General features: G+C 42.6%; 1 protein-coding gene across 2 annotated transcripts; it reads right to left on the bottom strand.

Moving 5' to 3' along the window:
• Window positions 1-568: 568 nt before the first annotated feature.
• Window positions 569-22,090, bottom strand: cpsf1 (cleavage and polyadenylation specific factor 1). Of its 2 annotated transcripts, none has more exons than XM_069194948.1 (38): window positions 21,921-22,090; window positions 20,933-21,146; window positions 19,992-20,019; window positions 19,577-19,710; window positions 19,124-19,204; window positions 18,575-18,726; window positions 18,035-18,181; window positions 17,387-17,526; window positions 16,838-16,948; window positions 16,153-16,246; window positions 15,549-15,636; window positions 14,912-15,034; window positions 13,955-14,006; window positions 13,658-13,752; window positions 13,116-13,190; window positions 12,745-12,825; window positions 12,370-12,459; window positions 12,155-12,265; window positions 11,417-11,558; window positions 10,071-10,249; window positions 9,427-9,566; window positions 8,840-9,047; window positions 8,340-8,546; window positions 7,853-7,942; window positions 7,196-7,345; window positions 6,776-6,928; window positions 6,311-6,427; window positions 6,119-6,209; window positions 5,271-5,355; window positions 4,576-4,717; window positions 3,918-4,070; window positions 3,355-3,531; window positions 2,661-2,727; window positions 2,486-2,533; window positions 2,013-2,168; window positions 1,502-1,631; window positions 1,143-1,281; window positions 569-797 (listed from the first exon to the last, which is right to left on the bottom strand). In XM_069194948.1, exons 2-38 carry the CDS (start codon window positions 21,074-21,076, stop codon window positions 750-752), a joined length of 4,368 nt encoding a protein of 1,455 aa, XP_069051049.1. In that variant the 5' UTR covers window positions 21,077-21,146; window positions 21,921-22,090; the 3' UTR covers window positions 569-749. The 2 variants fall into 2 exon arrangements, with proteins under 2 accessions (XP_069051049.1, XP_069051050.1); XM_069194949.1 differs by having other exon boundaries at window positions 8,840-9,017.
• Between the last annotated feature and the right edge of the window lie 449 nt (window positions 22,091-22,539).

The following is a 22,539-nucleotide window of genomic DNA, read 5'->3' as shown; positions in this document are numbered from 1 at the left end:
AAGTTGTTAAAACAGCCAGCCCTTTGAGACTACACCCTGGATATGTATTTTTAATACATCAACAAATTCAACACATAGCTAAAGTTTTCACAGAAACATTGCTTCCAGTGGTTTTTCGAGCTTTATGTTTCAAATGCCATTTGCAAACGGAAGTGTACTTTAAGGATCTTACCTTGGAAGTTCATGTGCAAAATAAAGCCTAGGAACAGTGCATTCACTCTCTTATTTAATCATATTTTCTTTATGAAACAATGCTTCAGAATTGTATATTCATTTTTTTTCACTTGGTCAGAATTGTCAAAAGCAATTTTCATGAATTGCAGTTCAGAAAAGCAGTTGGCATGAATTGGAGGCACCAATTTATCTGTTATTGGGGAAGTGAAATGGAGCTGGAACTTAGTTGAGTATTTACAGCTGCTCTTGCTTGGCAAGGAAAAATAAACTCATTTCAAAACAAGAAGCTAGATAAGTGTTTTTAAAACACCTCTGTTAATAAACAAGTTGTAACATGGACCTGACATGCACCCACACATAGCACAAAATTCGCATCCCATCAGAATTCATTCAGGATTTTAGTTAATTTTTTTAATATCTGCTTACAAAATAGTCTTCCATATCAAATGTAACACTTGAAGTTAATTTTTTTTTAAACACAATTACTACAAAAACTCAGGCGTCGAAAACAATTGTACAGTGGTAATACGAGTTGTGGGAAGAAGCCACATGGTGGGAAGCCAGGCGCTTGCTGTTTAAAAGTGTGCCGTCACCCTGTCCAGCTCCAGCAGATCATCCAGAATCTACAACAAGCGAACTGGGATTAGAAAACAGTGTCTGAAGGTACAAAGATGAGAAATTCTATTAAAAATGGTGGCAACTGGCTTACCAATATGATCTGTTTTGTTTTTTTATTTCGTTTTTTTCTCTTGTCAGGTTGGTGTAGATATTGTACAGCACATGGTGTCCTTTTTTAAAAAAAAACACTTATTTCCTACCCCCTTGCCCCAGTTAAGGCAACGGCTTTTCTCCGTTTCCTTTCATGGGATCAACCATCCCACTGGCTCTTCCTTGTTGGAAGCTCAATGCGTTGCTGTCCCCCTTACATCGGTGCGTTTTCTGGGGTGCAACACTCTGGGAGTACTCACTATGTCCGAGGTGGTTCCGATTTTCTTCGCCAGCTCGCTGCGCTCCATTGTGCTGAGGTACAGGTATTTGTTCAGAAGTTCGCCGTCCAGGATGTTCCTAACCGCGTTCTGCAGGGAGCGCCGGTCAGCGTGGAGCATCCTACACCACAGAAGAACCCCAGCAGTGCACTGAATTAACACACAGTCCTACAGTATCTACCCCAGAATCTCCTTCCCAGGCGGAATGCATTGAAGTCTTAAAACACAAGATGCTTCCGCAGGACCGATCTATACTGACCAGTACTCAATACAGACATAAAATGTTACAGCCAGATCTTTTAATAGAGTTCGGAAAATGAAAACATGCGGTTAAAAAGTACCTGTAAGCCTTGGGATTCAAGCCCGCATGGTGTGGGATCATTGTGGTCAGAGCGTTTTGCAACATCAGCAGGCGCCGATATGTTTTCTCTTGCATGGGGAGAAGGAGGCCGATCCCACCGTCCAGCGTGGCTGAGAATTACAGGAAGACAAAGCCCGTGTTCACAGGGAAGAATGAAGAGGAATAATAAGTAAGCAACCCAACGAGATGGGGATGGCAACAGGGTTTAACACTTAGCAGCTCTGTTCATTTCAGGTTTGGTGAGGTACAGCTTACGTCGCATTTAGAAGTGGTAAGCAAATTTGTGCCATGTTACTGTAAATTCTCAGCAGTCTGTACAAAGTTGCTCACAACAAGTTAACCAGAATGAGGCCTCTGGGCTCTGGCTCATGTACACAACCCCCTGGAGGAGTAGGAGCACCCCAAACCGCACACTTATCCTCAACCCTGCAGTCAGCGTTTCTGGTTATGGTTGCCCACGGACAGCTGGAACTGGGAAAAAAACTGGGTACCAAACCAGGTGATGTGCTTGTTCTCCCAGGCCAGCAGCTTCTTGCTGGGCCCCTCCATGGCTCCTCGGCAGGGCATCCTCCAGAAGGTGTTGACATGGGCGCCCACGTTGAAGTCCGCTCGCCGCAGGAGCCGCATGCCCCCGAAGCTCTCCTTCGCTGTGGAAGGCGAAACCAAGTCAACGAACCAACCTGCGCCAACCTGGGGCCCCCCCTCTCTCTCCCCACCCTCCAAGCCACCTGCTCCAGGGCCACGCTGCCCCCACAGACAAGACGGACCAAGCGTTTACTTGTTCAGTCCCCACCATCATCTATACCCATCCCGGCATGAAATCATGTTTTAGCAAGAGAATGAAGTTACAGAAATGGTGCTTGTTATGGCAGGTTATTCTTTCCACAGTGAAACTGTCTAGGAAAGGTCTGAAAGATAAACTGGAGCATTTCTTCAGAGGAGTTATTAATGTGCAGTCACATACCTTCCGGCAGATACATGTACACCAACAGGTTCCTGTCCCGATCGGACACTAAAATGAAGGAAAAAAATGTTAATTTCAATGTTAACAGGCCATAATAGAATTCATCACAATCACAGATTTTGCTTTACTGGACACCTAAAGATAAGCCTTCCACGAACACTATCCCATACTGTACCTAGAAATCCCAGCTGGCCGTTGTCCACCATAAACTCAATGCTGTAAACCTCCAGAGGTTTGGCATCCTGCGTGAAAGATGAAACATTTCTCTTACCATCACCAGGCAGCTTAGCCACTTTCAATAACTGCAGACCACTGCATGTTAATGCTGTACCTCAAGACCAAAGTGCATCAAAGAAATGTATCCCCTACACAAGCCTGTGTATGTTCAGAAAAATTAAGTATACAGATTTGGACATTGATTTTGATATTTGATAAACTAATCACCCATGACTCACACTGTAACCTAGTCAAGCAACTGTTGTGCAAGTACATCAGCTCTTTAGTAAGAGAGATGATCGGGCTTAGGTGATGAGGCAATCTCACCTGTTTGAGAAATAAAGCCTAGTGAAAACAAAAAAAACAGGAACCAATATACTCCTCATAAAGAGAACACTGCCTTTGATACAAATACAAGATTAAACTATATAAGGGGAATGGATTTGGAGAAATATTCAGGAATGAGCAATCGGTGTCATTTGTCAAAAGCAACCAACATTCCAACGTAATAGTTTTTCGTTGATTAAATCAGTCATATTGGTTTAAAATACTTTTATGGCCATCACATGAACAAAATAAACCTCAAACAAGGAGCCACGAACACACAATATTCTACATCTTCGGAGTCTGGCAAAGTCCTTTCCTGTCCTTACCCGGCTGACGAGAGACAGAGTCTTGCTCTCCTCCTGGTACCGCAGCAAAGAGATGCTCTTCATGACATCAGCGGCCAGGATGAAGTTTTTGATGCTGTGCATTTGGTGGATGTAGAGCTGGGTATCGATGAAGGCCATCCCCGTCAGGTCATTGTCCTTAAGGCTCCACAGAAATATCTGCAAACCACACCAGACACACAACAGTGCAGTCAGGCTTCTGGGCAATCTGGGCAGGTATAGCACTCCGCCTGGTCATTGCATGCTTGGAAACCTGTCAGGTTTGAGTGTTTCTTAATGTTTTGTGATACCTGAGATCCCAGAAGATTCGAACACTTCACCTTGGGAATGCACTGACACTGCAAGATGTCAAATCTCAAGAAATGTCACAGAAAGCACACAGTGTTTTTACAAAGCATTGGAGAAATGCTAAAATAAATTATCCATATGCTCTGTGGTATCCTTTCAGTGATTTCATATCCTTGGATTATTTTATGTTTACAGCAAACACACTAAAACACATTCCTGCATTGTTATAAAACATGGCAGATAGGAACCAAGGTTACCTTTTGCCCAATAGCAGAGACCAGGTAGCCATTGCAGTGACACAGGGCAGTGACTGGCCCCTTCTGCTCCTTCTCATACAGAACCTTGAACTTGTTTTTGGTGAGGGGCTGTCCTGGTTCAGGAACGACCTCTATCACATCCATGATCAGGATCTGGAAGCAGATACACGCAGGATTTGCAATTAGGAAGTATAAACAATTCGGCACATCTGTGAGGGGATGAAAATAATAAGACGTGAAGACAGGTGGCTGCAAATTATATTATTAATTACTGCAAATTATATAATACATTTCAAAACACTAGGTCATGTCTAACTTCACTTTACAGCACTTTTAGAAAAAGTTGTCAACAGTGTTTTGGAAAAGCGTAGCAGAAAATGTAGTTTGTATAGGTAATCACAGAGTATCAAAAACACAGAGGTTCATGAGTGAAAATCTGACAAGAACATACAAAGTTTTGAGCAAGACTAAAATAAGAACTAAGCAGTCATGATGGCATAAAGGACATTATTCTGTGCACCCCACCTCCCCTGACCTGCCGAAAAGGTGCAAGCCACTTTTATATAACACACTTGTGCCCGTCTTCTGAAAATCCCTGCTAAGAATGTCATCTATTGGCGTCAAACTCCCTGCAGGGCCTAGAAAGGCCTGGTCTTACCCTGCCCCTGCAGGTCACCTCCTCGCCCTGCATCAGACATGTTCCTGCGGCCACGTATCCCTTCAGGCCCGACACGGTCTCCTCGCTCTTCAGGGCCACCGTCTTCATACAGGTCACGTGTTCCCACTCCTCCAGGTCGATCCTGAGGGGGACAACGCGAGTCCGTTACAGTAGGGGGTCACGCGTGGCCTCAACCACAGGGTCCCCATTTACCAGGGCTTGAGGAGCCCGGCGCCTCTCGCAGACAGCACTACAGGCTGCTACATCTCCTGCCTGGAGGCCAACGGTGATGTCGGCACACTGGGAGTTTTGTGTGGCTCCACAACAATGGGACCAGTGCAGTGTAGCACATGGAAACTGCACTGCTGCTACCGCAGTACAGTTTTACTCCACCACCACAGCTCTCATTGCAGTAATGATCTCTGTTTTAGCATAGTGTTGTTCCAGTAGAGCTCTATCTTCAGCAATGCTCTTGTAACCACACTTTCCTCCATTTTTAAGAAAAAACTTCTCAATTCTGGGGACTGAAGTGAAAGTAATTTAGAACCATGATCTAAATGATTAGAAAGAATAAAGGGTTGTGAAAATCCAAAATGTTTTTGGATGACACAGCTATGAGCTTTGCCTATATTCCATGCAGGTCCTGTTACTCTGATTAACACTCCTCCACTGCCCGAGTCCTGCTGTATACTTACCGTGTGTTGGGAATGGTCTCCCAGCTAACAGGAGAGATCAGCTGGATTGAAAACTTCTCCTGCATGGGGTGGATGTACCGTTCATCTGACAAAAACAAATCAAAGTTCCCATTTTTTTTTACAACGGATTAAAGCTCCAAATGTTCTCGGTGGGGGGACGATACAGTGGTGCAGTGATTAGCATTGCTGCCTTGCAACACTGGGGAACCTAGGTTCAATTCCTGGGATGCTATCTGCCTTGTGCTTTGTTGCTTGCCTTGTTGCTTGCCGGCACAGGCTCCAGTTCCCCCACAACCCTGTATTGGATAATGCGGGTTAGAAAATGATAATGATGATGATGTTGTTGGGGTCCTTTAGATCAAAATGGAGCCCCTGGATTTGAACCTGGGTCATGGCATATCCAGTGATGAGGGGGTCAAAAGTGGGCACGTCACAGCAGTCTGCCCATGTTTTCTCATTCTCTCCAATGTAAGCGTGCAGGGTTTGTAGCTATGAGCCATGAAAAACCAACCCCGCCAGGGTTGTCCCTAGTGTCTGCATGCACAACACTCACAAAGACAACAAAGACTACATTCCAAGAGATTATATATTAGACCTTCCTGCAAAATACGCCCAAGCCTTCGATAACTGTGCATAGCATATTTATAGTAAACAAAGGTTTAATTACACCCATGTGAAAATACTCATTCATTAACCAGCAACGAACACCTAATAATTACTTAATCCCCACCGTGGCTATTTACAAACAATATAGAAACTGTGTTGTGGCCTCTAGGGGTAAGTTACATTTACAGGCCTTTCTACACCACACACACCATTGGCTATTCCAAATAAAAGTAAAACCTCACCTCTTTCTATGACTTCAAACTCTTTCTCTTCACCGGTCATCCTGGGAATGCGCGTGCATATTTCATTCACACTTGTGCACACGGCATAGACCTAGGATGACAAAGTCATTATTCAAGTTCATCCTCGCATCGCTCCACCTGTAACTCCTATCTGTTCTGCTATAAAGCATCAGTTAAAAAAGCAGGTCTCACCTTGGATTCCACATGGTATGTCACGTAGTGTACAGTGCATCGCATGGGGATCTTTCGGACCGGCCAAGGAGCGTCATAGGAGAGGTAGGCAGGAAGAACACTGATCCTCAGCTCCCCCTGGAAAACAGACACCCACCATTTGACTGTGAAGGCATTACATCATGAAAAACCGGGACAGACCAGGCGTTCGCCCTACAGTATTTGCAGGGCATATTCTATCGGAGGGTTACAGACTTTTACAGAGCTCCAGTTGTAAGTATTCATACCTTAGAACTAGTAAATGCACTAGGAATCTTAAGTACCACTTCCTAGTTTTAATGAATGTTCAACAAAAGTAAGAGATACCATAGTCGAATAAGTATAACTAAAAATATATATTGAACTTTAACAACACAGTTGAAGATGCAAAATTTTACAGTACAGACTTCTGAGCAAGTAGAAACTGAAGCTTTCGCCTGCCTGTACCTGTTTGTTAAAATATAGGAATCCTTTGGGACAGTTGATGTTGTGGAAGGGGGAGAAGGACTCGATGGGGCCATCGATGGTCATGGGGTGCAGCCTCAGAGCCCCCCGTGAAGTCACTAACATCCAGTGAGGAGAAGGGCCACAGATAAACACCTGGTGGCAGAACACAGCTGATCAGAAGGTTGTGTTTTCTTTCTTCTCTTTTCAGCATGGAATAAACCTATTACTTGTTCCTTTACATTTTAATACACACATGTACAACACTTCTTACCACAAGTACACCAACAAACTGGTTTACAAACTGGTATACAGCTTTGCTTGCCCGTTTCTGAGCATGTATGCCTACACACATTCATTTTATACTTCCTATTAAAAACAAGAAAAAATGTCTCTCAATTATCAGCCTGTGAGCATTCTTACCCCAGAGTATCCAGAAATGTCTTCAAAATATCTGAACCTGGCCACCCGACCTCTGAATCCTGACCCCTCCTCTCCTAGGCCACCCTCAGACTTCTTCTCCTTCTTGGAGATCTTAGCCTTCTTCTCCCGGAAGTTAATATTATGAGGAACCTGAAGGCGTAGAAGGCAGCGAATGTGGGTTAAGGATATTCTGTTCGAAATGCACTGCATCATGGGTACCAAGGCACTTTCATGGAATCTCTGAACAAGTGAGAGCTGTTGCTGTAAAACTAAATGCTCTTTGCTATTCAAATGAATTTCAATTCTAAACATTTGCAGAAAGCACCTACGGCAGTAACTACAGCTGCGAATATTTCTGGATCAGACTCTTTGTGGCGCAGATTTGCTTACAAAAAAGGCTGTTAACAGATTACAAATTGAAGGAGTGAATATGATTGCTGTTGTCTGAAAATGATCTTGGTTTTCAGCAAATTAGAAACAAATCTCATTTAACATTACTTTTGTCTGCTTTTGATTGGAATTCTGCAGACAAAACAAAGGTCGTAAGAAATTGTGTTGAACTGAAGCAATACTAAAGCTCTCAAATTCCAGAAATGGTATAAATAAAAATTCTTTTATGAAGCACATTTTTGTTGAAGGCACACTTCATTCGCTCACCTTTTTGAATCGCACTTTCAGGTTATTCTGGCCCTGCTGCTGGTCATAAGAGAAGGCTTCATAGACGAGAAGCTCTTGGTCAACATGGGCCTGAAGCACAGACAAGGGAAATTGTAACCATTTCTTATCTACAGGTAATAACCAGAACTACAGATGGGACCTTTAATCTTTCTGGTAAAGTTCACTCTATAGAGGCAATGACATAAAAAAGATTTTTCAGAGAATAATGTACAGGAACAGGCTACTCCACTCCACATGGAGTCCTGCAACTTTACAGGCAGAAATCACCAGAAACAAAACTGGTGATTGGACTTCTCACAAATAATCCTTTCAACTAAGTAAGTCCAATTAGAGCAGAACTAACCTGAAGAACATACAGATCTTCAAGAAGGACAGAAGCTATTGTACTTGTTGGAGGGTCATTCCAGTTATATTTTGACTGCAGAAGTCACTCAGGTTAGTGTCACCTTTCACCTCAGGCACTCACCAGCAGGTAGGGTCGTGTCTGGCGGTTGCCTAGAGACACTAAGGCCACCTCTTTAACCAATGGGATTTCTCCTTGCCGTGTGACTTCCTCCTTCTTGCCCTCCCCCTGAGCAGCAGACTGGCCTGAGGAGCTGTCCACCAGCACGCGCTGCCCCACAGGGAAGTTCTTCACCAGGAACACCAAGCGCCAGTCAGGGAGCTGGTAGATCTGTAACACAGCACAACTGAGTTCATTTCCTCAGCAGGAGACTGATTATTAAATACCTACTCGATAATGTGTTGTTCCCTTTGCACAATTACCAACCAAAGTATGTTAGTTATTAAAATTATATAAAAAAATGCAGCTACAGCCCTGTTGGGTTGCACACCCCATATCTTTTATGTGTCTCAGCAAGCTGAGCACTGTGAGCATCTAGAAAAAGCCACATCCCTCGTGCCCCAGGACCACTGTTTTATGCTGTCATCTTTGGTCAACAGGAGCAGGGACGTTCTAATCCTCACCTCCATGACTCCATTCTCTCTCACCGCCACGCACCAGTGTGTGGGCTCAAGTTTGAGAAGGGCGCCCTCCCTGTAGGAGTGGATGAACAAGGTACTGCGGGCAGGCTCCTCCTTGGTGGGGCTAAAGAAAGTGTTGGAGTCTCCATACAGCATCTCCTCTTCATCGTCCACTGTGTTACTGGGAACAGAAGGTACAGACGAAGGAAGACTTAGATAGGAAAAAAACAAAAGGGCCAAGAAAGGAAAATTGTAACAAGGAGGAGAAAAAAAAAGAAATTGCAAGTTTAGATTTTAACCAGTGAATTCATTAAAAAAAAAAAGAAAAATGAAACCAAGGCTTTCTTTAAACCAAACAAAAACTGATATGAACTCAGTCCAGCTGTCCTTCAATTTGAGACAGTTATGTAAATACAAGCTGTAATACTAACAATACTACATTTAAAAATAAGTCCACTGTGTGCACTAGTAAACAGTAAATGGATTTTAAACAGTTTAAAAATGAAAATCTGTTCAAGTACATCAAGACAGTAAGTGGAATGCCTTTCCAGCTTCCCTGTCCTGGGGATGCTACTCTGGTTTGCCCCTACCCAATATCCTGGATGATGGTCTCCGTTTCCGAGACGCTCCGGGCTGTGGTTTCCTCCTTGGAGGTGCTGCAGACCCTGTTCTCAGTGGTGAACATGCCGCTGACGTCTCGATAGGCGCACAGCGCGATGACCCGGGATTGCTGGCAGCAAGAGCACACCTCTGTCAGGCCAGCTTTACGGCAGCTGGAGCAAGCTTCCGAACAACACACCGGCCCCTCTAGCAGGGAGGTTCCTAGTGGATTGCTCTGGTACCTGCTATCTACTTTCTGACACTTAGTAACCGAAATTGCCAACACCTAGACGTATTTTAAAATGCAACCGTGTAGGTCGAAAATGCAAACTGTAGGTTTATAAAACTAAATACAGAACAGTCTAGATTATAGAAAATTAATAATTGCACACAAAGACTTTTGATATTTTTTGTTGTTTTTTGGTATTAAGTTATCTGCTTTGGACTACAGTGATAAAATAAACCTATTACAAATGTAGGCAGCTTTCACAGAGAGAAGGACGAGGGAGACGTTCAGCTAGTGTGAAATTAGATTAAATGACCTCAATGTCCTCGTACGGTTTGCTGAGATAGAGAACAATAATATAACATATAATATATAATATAACATATACAATTCTTCCATCAGCCGTACCGTGTGGATCTGTGGTTTCTGTAGGGCCAACCGGTGGGTCTTGCCCATGTAAGAGTCAGTTTTCAGGACAAACATGGTGACCTGGCCCTCTGCAGTCAGGATCACCACGTAAGGGTCAGCGACTGTGCAGTGCACTATGGGAGAGCCCAGGTCCACGGGAATGAAGTGCAGCTGGGTTACTAGGGAGGTAGAGTGAACAGTGTGAGGTCACACAGCTCTGAGCACAAATACGAGCTTCAGCAGACAAAACTAGAACTGCTTGTTGAACTTCAAGCCTGAGTCAAGGTGTCCAAAACATTGCCTGCTGAAAATGACAGCAGGCAAACTGCTTACGTTCAGTATATTTATACTACAGAAAAATGGTGACCTACGGATTCATCCATTGCCAACTCAAATATGAACTAAAAACAACGTATAATAGAACTGGCAATGGATTGGATAATGTGCCTTTTCAAAAAAACTAAAAATGTCATCCTGTAATTGTCACAGAGATTTTGAAAATATCTGTCATGAATGATTCATTTAATTACAGATCAGCAGTCACATGTATTCCTTTTAAAACTCCACAATTATTTATTCAAATAAATTCAAGAACAAATCCACAATAACATTCTGCTCCCTGAAGTGCAACAGAAAACTATGTGTTTGGGACTATATGTCAAATGTTTCCTGTTTCCTAAGGATGTAAAAGGAAGACATCACATGGAGGATATGTGTGTAAGTCAGAGAGCTCTCCTAAAACTGCAGGCAAATGGTTTTTTAACTTCCACAATTTGGGGGATGGCCTTTAAAAAAGCCAGAAAAGCTGAACCTACCATTTTTCACTGCATTGTCCATTATTATGAAAATGAAGACAGTGACCCCCCTGCCAAATAGAGGGTACAAGTGTGTCTTTGACCCATGGGCTGAAGACAAGTGGCTCAGGAGGCTACTGTAGCTCTAAAGGCAGCAGCTGAAGATCTCCAACACACACTGGCATCTTCAGACATTAAGTGTAAAACAAAATCAACTGCGCATTCTTAAAAATGTCATTACCCATGACCTCCAAAGATCCAAAGGTCAAATGAAAAACTCTGTTTTAGAGTCATGCCTACTGAGGAACACAAAAAGGAAACTTTACATGCCCATGGTCTCTGACTGCTCCTGATGTTACGTACACTGTATATAAAGTCATGGTTATTTTGGGACACATAGTGGAACCCACAAAAATACTCTGACAAAAAACATCCTATGAAAAGCCACAGGTTCACTTGGCCCGCCATTAATCTCTGCTTCCAGTTACTTTCATAATTATTATTATGATTGAATTCATCTAGTGAGTATATTCTGTTCTACAAAAAAGTTACCTCCTTCCAAAAGCCGAATTCCCATGGGGGAAACCTGGACAATGTACTTGTTATCCCCGATGTTTCCAGCATAGACGGTAGGTCCCTGAGTAGCAAATCCACTGGTATCCAATTCCATGATCTCCTGGCCTGTTTGCAGTATCTGAAAACCACAAGTCCTTATTAGAACTGATGTCAGAGTGATGGGATATCCTCTGAACAAAAACTACAAGTACAAGTTTTTATTGTATTTTATATTTTACAAAGCTCGTTCTGCTCAATACTGTGTTGCGGTTGTTCAAGGAAAGGAAAAGGTTTCAGAGAAGACATCCCCCCAGCTGACTGACCTGCACCAGCTTACCATGCTTTCCGAATGGGCCACACAGTTGGTGCCAGACACGTTTGGAACATGACAATAGTTACTGATCAGGCGAGGCTGTGGCGCCTAGCCTAGGTTAGTTGTCCAGCTGTGAGTGTCTCAAGGGGTCAGGGAGGGCTTTGGAATACCCCCTAACGACTCTGCTCTCACAACATACTTGTCAGTTGAACCCAAACTATGTGAAACTACTATTTCTGTAAAGAAAATTCCACTGTTTTCTGCAATAAAAGGCTCATCATCACGTTTCCATCTGTGCCCATTTTGCACTGCACAGCAAATGTCAAAGTAAGCCAGCCTAACTCTAACCACTAACTCTGGCCATGAACAAAAATGACTCTTCAAGTATCTGCCGAGCTCTGAACAGGAGTACAGGCTTTTACCATGGTCGAGTCCTCTCTGCTCAGAATGAGGAAGCCGTGTTTCTTGTCATCCTCCTCTGGGGCCGGCTCAGGCTGCGTCTCCTCGGTGGTCTCACCGTCTCCCTCAGGCGCCTGGGAGAGGAGAACAAGCAGAGGGGCCGCAGCCGCAAGTCAGTTTTGCTCAGTACAAAAGGCTTTTCCCGAGAATTAAGGGCAAGCAAAAGAAAGCGCCTTACTTCTTCCTTCTTCTCAGAAGAAATAACCGTCCACATGTCGTGACAGCCCGGCAGCTCAAAGGTGGTGACAACCTGAGGCCTGATGCTTCTCTGTGAGAAATGCGCTCATTAACAAAGGCACGTGCAACACAGTTCGCTCACTTCATTTGATCAGCTCCATGCCACCCACCTCCCGATACCAGTAATGGACATCCTGCTGAGCCCTGTGTGTCATGAGTGTTTACAGGCTGCTCCATTGATCTCTGAGGCAGCCCTGGTAAACCCAGAATTTCCTGTAGCACTACTACGTGACCTGTGGCAGACGTGCCTCACCACCACAGGTTTCTGTACAGTGCACACAACCCCCCCCTCCTGCACTCCAGTATCAACACTCACCTGGAGCACCGACAGAGCTCCGTTCTTCCCGTAACCTGAACACACAACCACCTCCAGATCAGGCTCTGGGTTGTTCTGGAACTACAGAAACAGAAGGTACTTTTTAAACTATAAGCGCGCTTCCGTTTCAATATACAACAGTAAAATAATTCCTTGTAGCATGCAGAGTGCTTCACTTTCACAAGTATTCCCAAGCTTTACATGTAGAACATTACTTTATCTCCTACTCAAAAACAGAATGACCTACTTGTTACTTGTCAGATTGCATGGCTTTGTTGTTTGTCTATGTGTGTTTGGAACAAGATGCAGTTCATTAAAAGCCCAATGTCTGCTGCACATTCCAAAAGGTCCAAAAGGATTTCAAAAGGTACCTCTTCAGACAGGAAAGCAGGCTCCCCCATCGATGCATTGGCACAGGGACCAATGTTCAGGATGCTGTCACACACCTAGACAGCGAAAAGAGAAGGCATTTGTTTCATCAGATTGTCAAAATACTACTGATCCCCAAATACAAAATATTGAGTAGCTAGATTCACCAAATCTAAATTCAGAAACACACTGATTTACAGAGGGCTCCACATCAGGGCAACAGGATTCTCCAGTAAACGTGCCAAAATTGCACCAGCCACGAATACACATCTGCTTCTGAACATTTCAGTTAACCCGGGTATAAGCAGCTTTGTTTTTCAAAAGCGAAAACACCTAAAACCATCATCTTATTTGCAAAAATGATCTCTTCATTCAATACAGTGGTGTCCATTTAAAGAAAACAACCGTAAGATTCTGTAATACAACAAGGTAAGATTGTGCCGAGAAACACATTTGACTTGATCCCACTAGACATTTTCTCTTTAGTTTAACACATGCCCTTCTGTTTTGTTCTATGAATGGGACGCAGCTCCACTACACTCACCTCAAAGGAGAAAGTGGCCAGTTGTGTTCCCGACTGGGCCTCACTGCCGTACACTTCGATCTCATCCACCTCGTCCAGGAGGGCCGCCTTGCCGGCTACAACACACCACCGTATGAGCCTGGCGCTACGAGCACAGATCTTCTAGCCTGGCCGAGCAAGGCTCCTATATAAAGGCCTAGCCTCTCTCAGCCTTTCACAAACCAGTGCATTGGACAGAATGTTAAACGTCTTTCACACGGCAGGACGTTGAGCACAACGCATACAAGGAGCAAACGGGAAAAAACGAATTTTACTAACCAGTCCAATTTGAAGTCACATCAACTTTCTTCTTTTTATTTGGAGGCTCTTCCTGAAAAAGGAAACGCAAGAAATAACTTGAGTCGATGTTGCAGTGCAGGGCTAACAGCAGACCCTATCAAATCCAGCCCCGCAGGGAGAAAAAATATACCGGGACATCAACTGAATTCTGAAACCTGGCCCAAAACAAGATGACATACATGCATTGTGACCAGAGAATGTTTATATTTCTTTCCCCTGCCTGTCACTGAACAGACTAAACCTGACTGACAGTTTACAGTCTTCACATCAACATGCACAATACAGGCGTCAGGGGCCCGTGCTCCAGGTGCATGTACAACAAACAATATAAAACAAACAGAAAAAAACATCAGAAATGACAGAAGCCATCAATGTAGTATGCAGCCATGAATAAAACTGGGTTGCACAGGAGAAATATCTCGCAGGAAAGTACTGAGACAACATAAGATTGAAAGTTTGCAAATGAGAGGAGGCCTTTTTGCCCATGTATCTCATTTAGTCAACTACCAAGGGCTCTGCACTCTTATACAAAATAAGACTCTTTTTAGTTAAATTGAAAAGTAAATATGTTTTTTCAGGATATTCCTGATGAAATCTAGAATGCTGTTTTCCTAATTCACACATCTGTGCCTAACCAGTAGTGACCATTACTCTTTCTGAAGGGTCAGTGTGTTGGTAGATTATACATCTTTCTATAAAATAGCAGGTGGGAGAAGCTGGTGGCACACTGACGCTTGAAACTAGTAACTAACTGGTTTAGCTTATTAAGAGATGAACTGAAAAAACACAGTGGACACACATGCCCTCCAGAACCTGCATTAGGTAACCCCAGCCTAAACTAATGTGATTGACAGCAGTGCTCTAAAACGATAGATCTGCTCCAAGATAAAAAATAAAACCCTGAATCTGCACGTATACAGACAGAAATACCCTTACTGGTTTCTCCTTCTCCTTCCCCTCCTCAATTGGAGTCTCCTGCAGCTTCTCCGTGTATTTAAGGAGCAAGGAATTACCCAGCCGGGAACCCAGGAACAGATATCCTGGCTCCATCGTCATCATCTATTAAGGGAGACGAGAAAAGACGAACACAATGAACAGGTGAGTACAGCCAGTGTGAGAATTATGTGCCGTCAAACTGAACCAAGGGAAAATGACACTTAAGGACTAAAAACTCAAAAAACACAAGGCAAAAACACATTTTTCACATTTTGTTTTTCGCTGCTACTCAGTATTGAACTGAACATCACTGAACATCGCAGATATCAAGTAACAGGGGGAACCCCTGCATTGTTCTGTACACTACACCTGGTACCACCTTCTTTACAAGCACAGACAGCTTGTAAATTCCAGAAACCCTTTTGCAGATATTAGCAGAAAAGGGGTACAGCTGTTACTGAACTTGCATTCTTTCTCCTCTTCCTCTTTTTATTAACCGGACACATTTCAGCACTTTTTTTTTTTGTCATTAACTGCTGTCATGCTTTTTTATGTCACGACACTGAGCCCACACAAAGCTTTTCACAACTCGGGGGAAGGAACACAGACGGATTTGCTGGTCGCGGGCTCAACTTACACAAGTGGTCAGGACGCTGGCGGCAGCTTTGTCAAAGTGGAACGCCCGCACGCTTCTCATCCCGTCGGTGATGAGGGTCAGCACATAGCTGCACACACAGAGAAGCACAGCAGCTCAGAGCAACCCCAGGGCCTGTCACAGGCAGCGCACTACAAACAACACAGGCCAGCAGAAAGACAGGCCCACATACTGTCCCCTTCAGCACTTTCTCTGTCTGGCATCACTTGGAAAGAGGAGGAACCTGTTACAGGCTCATTTGATGAGACACCCTTTGATTTAAATCCCATTAGTGTTTTCAGCACTGGTCATTTGTAATGGGGAAAGTGGACACAGGTAAGGCTGTAAGTGTCCACCATACTGCTGAACATGACTGGTGGTGCCTTTGTGATTTTGTGAAACTGCTGCTAATGACCTCAAGCACACAGAAAATAATTCGAAAAAAGCATGCCATGCATTCTGATTCAATTAATTGAAAATTTAAAAAAAGGGAAAAGAATATCAAATTGCAATTAACATGTTTTTTTCAGGTTCCACGTTGGTTTAATCAGGAAGAATGACTGAAAGTAACTCCTTCTTACCACCCAGTCATAATGAAAACACTTACATTTCACCACCTTTCAAGGAAATGACCATCTTGTCCGAAGCAATAAACGTAGACTGGCAACAGTCCAAGGTGATCTTCACCTCCTCCTGGATACCTGACCAGTAAAGTAATAACACAAGAATCTGCTGGTTAACAGAATAGCATCTCAACAGCATCTGCTAAATTATAAAGTGCACTGAGTAAGAGAACTACACTTTTAAAAAAACAAAACCTCTATGGTACACAAGTGTGTTCAGGTTAAATTGCTCAATGAAAGCCAATGAGACATACTTAGAATGCCATAATTTTAAAGATTTTTTTTTCATACACAGCACTAATTAAATTCTCTAAATTTAAACAGGATAATTTTACAAGTTAAATAAGCTATTGACAAAGCAAGATCTACTATCTTACTGCTACAATGACAAAAATGCTTCATTCACCTCTTTCATTTACTGTCTCAAACTCTTGCACTGTTTCAAACAGTGCAGGTCAGGGAGTTTTACCACACTTTGAAAAACATTTACCATCTGTGGAAGCAATTCAGCTCCCTTCATTTTTAATTCTACTTTCTGCAAGGAAACCCACTCCTCGGTATTACATCCACCCATTACTTTTTGTTTGAAATCTGAGGAACTGAAGGCAATCCCTTCAAAGGTAGGGTGTTGTGACATGTTCTTGTTCATGTTGTGTTTTTTTTACTTACGCAGCGGGAAAGCTGTTGTCCCATTTGTCTGGCTGTTGAGAGAAACTCCATAAGGAGGGACACTTTGATTCAAGTAGAGCAGGGAGTTCACGGCAAACACCACAACTCCACCTGGAAACAGAAGACATTCCCCGTGGTACACTACAGCTGAAAACATTCACCCAGTCTTTATTTCTCAAAACTAAAAGCAGTTTAGTTACCCATGTTTTTATGTTTCAACGTAGCATTCAAGATAACATTTATTTTTTTCTACAAATGCCATAGAGGAAGTGTCAGACTTCACTGAAAGCATGTTAATTCACCATCATGGTGTGAAGCTACAAAAAAGAACATTGTGCCTCTAATACATAACCTATGACGTACTTTAATCATACATTCTACCCCCATAACCAACAGCAATAAGGCTGCTTGCATAAAATATCATAAGTAGTATATTAAGAGCTAAATATAACATCATTTCCTTTTTATAGTCTTGACTTCAGTGTGTTCAGCAGCATCATGCACCTTCCCTTGAGATCCTGTCTACTCAGGGCACAAACTGTGACGTACCTATAGGCTTGGGCACAGCCATGACTTGTGTACAGTCAAAGGGCAGGTTGGAGAGCGACCAGATAACTGGATGAACCTTCTGCATGATGTTCAGAGAGATGGCCACAATGCTGCAGGTGTCCTGTCGCACTGCTACACGTCTGCCAGGGAAGAAGACAAAGCTATTAGCCATCTGACTTGCATGAAACTATAGCAGGGCACTATTTAATCCCCTCCAGCAGGGCAGGCCTATAAACCTCTAACCTACTGACTAAACCCTCCATAGCAGGTAGACATTTCTTTCAGTCTTTAATATACACACTTGCCTTTATCCAAAAATAAATACATACACACCATTGGCTTTTTAGTTTGAATATTTTTACTGTATTTACAAAAGTGTTTTTATTTTTTTTAGGGGACTACATGATGTCAGCAACACAAATGAATACCCTAATAGATAAGGATCTTTTTTTCCAGCTTGAGTCAAAATATATACTGTAAGTAATATCCTCCTACCAAGAAACATGTTGATTGGTCTAAAAACAAAGACAACAATTTAAATACATAGCAAAATAAAAAATTAGACAACATGTAGTTGACATATAAAAGGGTCGGATTGTCTCTGGTTGTAAGTTTTTTTTTTTCTTTCCAGTGTTAATGAGCACTCACCCTGGCCATGTCTGGTTGGGCTCATACAGTATCAGGAGAGTGGGTTCATAGTATCCATGGAGAAACTTCATGTCAATAATGTTCAGCAGTTTCTCATCCAGTTCACGCACATCAATTATATAACTGGGGAGAAAACTGGACTTTTGCCTACAAGGGAAAACAAAGTACATCCTCAGTTTGTTCAGGGGGCATGTAAATGTTTGTGTGCAGGACACCAGGGTTTTCTGCGTCAACTCGTGCTGAAGTTACAGTCAAGAACAAAACCATTTACTTAGCATTCACAAAATGTACTAACTATAGCCAACAAAAATTCCAAGTCACATACAAAATTTATAAGTTACATTTTAACATAAGAAACAATGAAATTGGCTTTGACAAAACTTTGGCGACCCAGATTTTCAAGTGATGTGAAAGAGCACCATGAACTGATTTATTGTAAAGATTACTTTCAGGAGCAGTCTCTTCGCTCTTTGAGCAGACCCAAATATGAGATGCACTTGAGCACTCATGAGTGTTCTTTAAGCACTCACGTCAACATACCCTTCTCCCACAATGCCTTCTTGTTCATCCGTCAGAGTGTCCTTTCTGAACGGCAGCACTACCAGCCTGGTACCATAGATCAGCATCACAGCACAGCGGTTCTCCGGGTCAACACGGACAATGGGTATATGGACATTCTGCACAAATCCGTCCTGTACAAAAAAATCAATTACATCAACACTAGGGGATTTTTCTCTATGTCCACAAAACCAAAGCAAGTTGTTTTTTGTACCCAGCTTCTCTTCCACTTTCTAAGGCAGAAAAAACCTACACTAAGTTCTCACCCTTCAAAACGTGCATTTCACAATCTGAGAAATCTGTGCTGTTTATTCTGCATGAAAGGCAAGGTGCAATCAAAGATGATTTTGAAAAAAAGGCAGGGCATTTTGCTCATCCACTCCACATTGTTTTAAAATAAAGAAACACAACTTAAAATGTCATTGCTGACAATGTCAATAACTACTGGGAAGCTGTCCAGAATGTATCACAACAGGGGAAGTATCACCTTAAGGAAAAGATGTATGTCTTTGTGCACAACAGTTACTTTACCCTCAGCTCTGGCTCCTCAAAATAATGCAGAGAAAGCGTCTTGAGGTCATGTGTCCCAGGGTCATATTCCACGACCGACAGCTGCAAAACCAACGGAAACATGTCAGGGCAGAGGCTGGCTAATGTAATGTTTTGCAATATACACCACCAGTACAAATGCATTTTAAATTTCCTTTTACATTTTATTCAATTCTTGTTCATCGGAGATGAAACTGTGATGATGTCTCAGCCAAATCCAAAATAATCTATTTATTTTTTAAGCACAAGTCCTTCTGAATGTTCTTATTTTCCAAAGGATTCTGTAATGGAAAAGTAAGGGAATCTGTGGTTACTGGCCCCTTTGAGAGCACTTCTGCTCTGTTTCTCATCTCCCTTACTGTATAGTTTACTTGCAGACAGGCGTCCCAGGTATACAAACATAAAGGCCCATGGGCACACAGAAGTCGGCTTTACCTTTGCGTCCTTGAAGCTCAGCAGCAAAGCGTCTCTCTTTGCCCCAACAAGCTGCACACTGGCCATAGACATGATGTTGCCAAACACAGAGAAGGCCGCCACCTGCTCCAACTTCTCCTTACGGCTCTTCCCATCTGGAAATGGGAAAGTAAGAACTCCTTATGTACATTAAGCACAGATCGGAAACTAACAACTACTGAAAGATGTAAACAATGTAAGATGTCTTCCTGGTTTGTAGATGAAGATAGGTGGTTATGTAGGCAAGTATCTTTTGTGAAAAAGTACACTCTAGCCATTATTTTTCCATTTAGGAAAACTATTAAAAAAATGAATAGTTTTAGACAACTTGACATGCTATTGTCATTTAAAACAAAAGAGCAGCTAATACAGATGAAAAAGAAATAGTCGCACATACCAGCTGATTTTTCTGTCTTGGTTGCGCTCTGTAATATAAAACAAGAGCATTACATTCAAAGAAAATTCACTTGTATTTTACCAGTATGAACACAATAACCAAATGGAAATATCGCACTGATTGACCACTGTTCAAATACATCCATAAGTTTAAAATGTACAGTTTTCGAATGAGTTAAATCACTTCTCTCAACCTTGGTTTCCTACGTGGTTGCAGGCAAAGGAAAACAAAAAGGTATTCATCCATTATCACAGAACTACTTGTTTCTCGAAAGGAGACAATGATCCCAACCTCCAAAGCACAGGAATCAAGGGAGTGGAAAACCAATATCAGTATGTAGGGAACATTCAAACCCAGGATACATGGGGGGCAACACTGGAACATAAACACAACTTATGAATGAAGTATTGTAGCTAAGCAAATCTGAGAGCAGAAGAGTGACAAAGTAGTTAACATGGTTACAGGGGTCCCAGGATCCTATCCAGGCTGGGGTGCCTGTGTGGAGTTTTCTCCCACCTCCCTGAGGCATGCTGATAGGCTGACTGGCTATACTACACTGCTTTCTGTGACATTTCACTCAAAGCCAATGTCAGAGTTGACAGTGTACCCGCTCAGGAGCACTCAGGACAGGAAATAGGAAACACTTCTTTCTGCAGGAAGTCACGGGAGTCTGGGACAAATATTATAGCCCAGATGCTGAGACTGACAGCACAGTATTCTTGTAAGGCACAGCCTGATGGGGCTCTCAGATCTTTGGGCTACTACTGTTCTTAAGAAAGATGCCACCGTCAACAGAATGATTAATATATCTGATGATCACTCATGCGTCTCCAGTTCAAGCCCTACTCTCATGTCTCTCCCACAGGTATTCCACATGTCTTTTTACGAACTGATTTCAGTTCGGGAAGAACGAAAAAATCGCCTCTGCTCCGCACACTCACCTCCACATCATGGACCAGCCTGTACACGTAGAGCTGAGAGGTGCCGGCCACCACCAGGTTCCTCTCCTCAGAGGAGAAGAAGTTGCAGAACACGGAGAATTCGATCCCCGTCGGGGGGTGAGCCTGGCGATACACCGCGTACATCCTGGCCCGGGGCTCCGCACTCCCTCAGCGCCCGGCTGACAGATCCACTCAACCAAGGTGAGCCTGTGCACTTTGAACACACAGGGAGACAAAGAGTTGGTATTCAAACGCATTTTGCCGCACACGCATAGCTTAAGATACCAAATTATGGGAACCAACCAAGATTAAGACTTTCTTTTCTGTTCTGTATTGACAACATGTATGGTCACTTGCTTTGTTAAGCGCCATATAAAAATAAATTGAATTGAAGAGTGTTATTTTGAACTAGGAGCCATCGCATTCCGCATCAGAAATACACGCTTGTGTCTGGTGAACTTGCTAAATTTATTTCATCCCTATCTTGTTATTGCTGTACCCACCGTTGTTATTTCAGTGAAAAAAAGATAGAAGGGTTGTGTTTTAATAATTGTATCTCATAATCTGATTAAAGCAGTAAAGTGGTATTTTTCTATTCGATAAAAAAATAAATCTACCGTTTTAACACAGGCGACATACAACAGGCAGGTGTATCCATATGGACTGTTAAAAATAATGTAATAAAGCATCCGCCTACAGGACAAAAACAAATCAAAATACAATACAACACGTTGAGGCAGATGAGTGAAATGGCACCGCTGAACACATTTATTATTAGTGTTTATCGGTCTCCTTTCCTTACAGCACATTTCCTTAAAGTCGAAATCATAATACTATAGTAACCACCGCGATTGGAGTATTACTATAGTCAACATAATATTTTATTTCTGATAAACAATTCTTTTAAGAAACTCTCACTGAAGCAAAGTTTCAGTGTGCAGTAGCATCGAAACCACTTAAACATTGAACCTGGTTATTTAGAACCTACCTAGTTGTAGTCTCTAAGCTCGATTTTTCCTCCTTATTCGGACACTGTTTCAACTTGTTATAAGTTCATTATCGAGTTTTGCTTTTGTTTCCAGCACTTAATACATTTTTGGCTATTTGAGTGTTTATTTCTATGTTTCATTCATCTCTAACCCCCAGCATGCAACTGTTCTGACGGTACTAGAACCAACACATTCCGGCAGGGAAACGAAAGACAGGGTAAATCGTTCCTACGCAACGGAAACATTTTTTTCCTACCCTCTACGATGTGCGGAAGTATTCTAGGTGTTGAAGTGTGTCTTTCTTTTACGTACGCTATTATTTCCATTATTGCTATTACTAAGACGTATTTAAGACTTCCACAAAATGCAAAATGACAGATTATTCAACAGTTGGATAATTTAGTAAAATGATAATATCATATTGTACAGCACAGACCATGAAACATGCTTTAAGACCTTTATTTGGTCCTCTTCAGCCCCCTTCACTTTCTGAAGCCTTTCACATATCCTCATTATCATTTCCGATTTGCATAGTGTATGTTCACGGCCTTTATGCTCTGGTTTGTGCAGTAGTTCAATCACTACATTCAGCTCACTTTCCATGCGGTTTCAGTCATT

The sequence above is a fragment of the Lepisosteus oculatus genome, chromosome 10 (assembly GCF_040954835.1).
Source record: "Lepisosteus oculatus isolate fLepOcu1 chromosome 10, fLepOcu1.hap2, whole genome shotgun sequence".
In the NCBI taxonomy this organism is placed as follows: Eukaryota; Metazoa; Chordata; class Actinopteri; order Semionotiformes; family Lepisosteidae; genus Lepisosteus; species Lepisosteus oculatus.
This window is presented reverse-complemented; position numbering and strand designations above follow the sequence as displayed.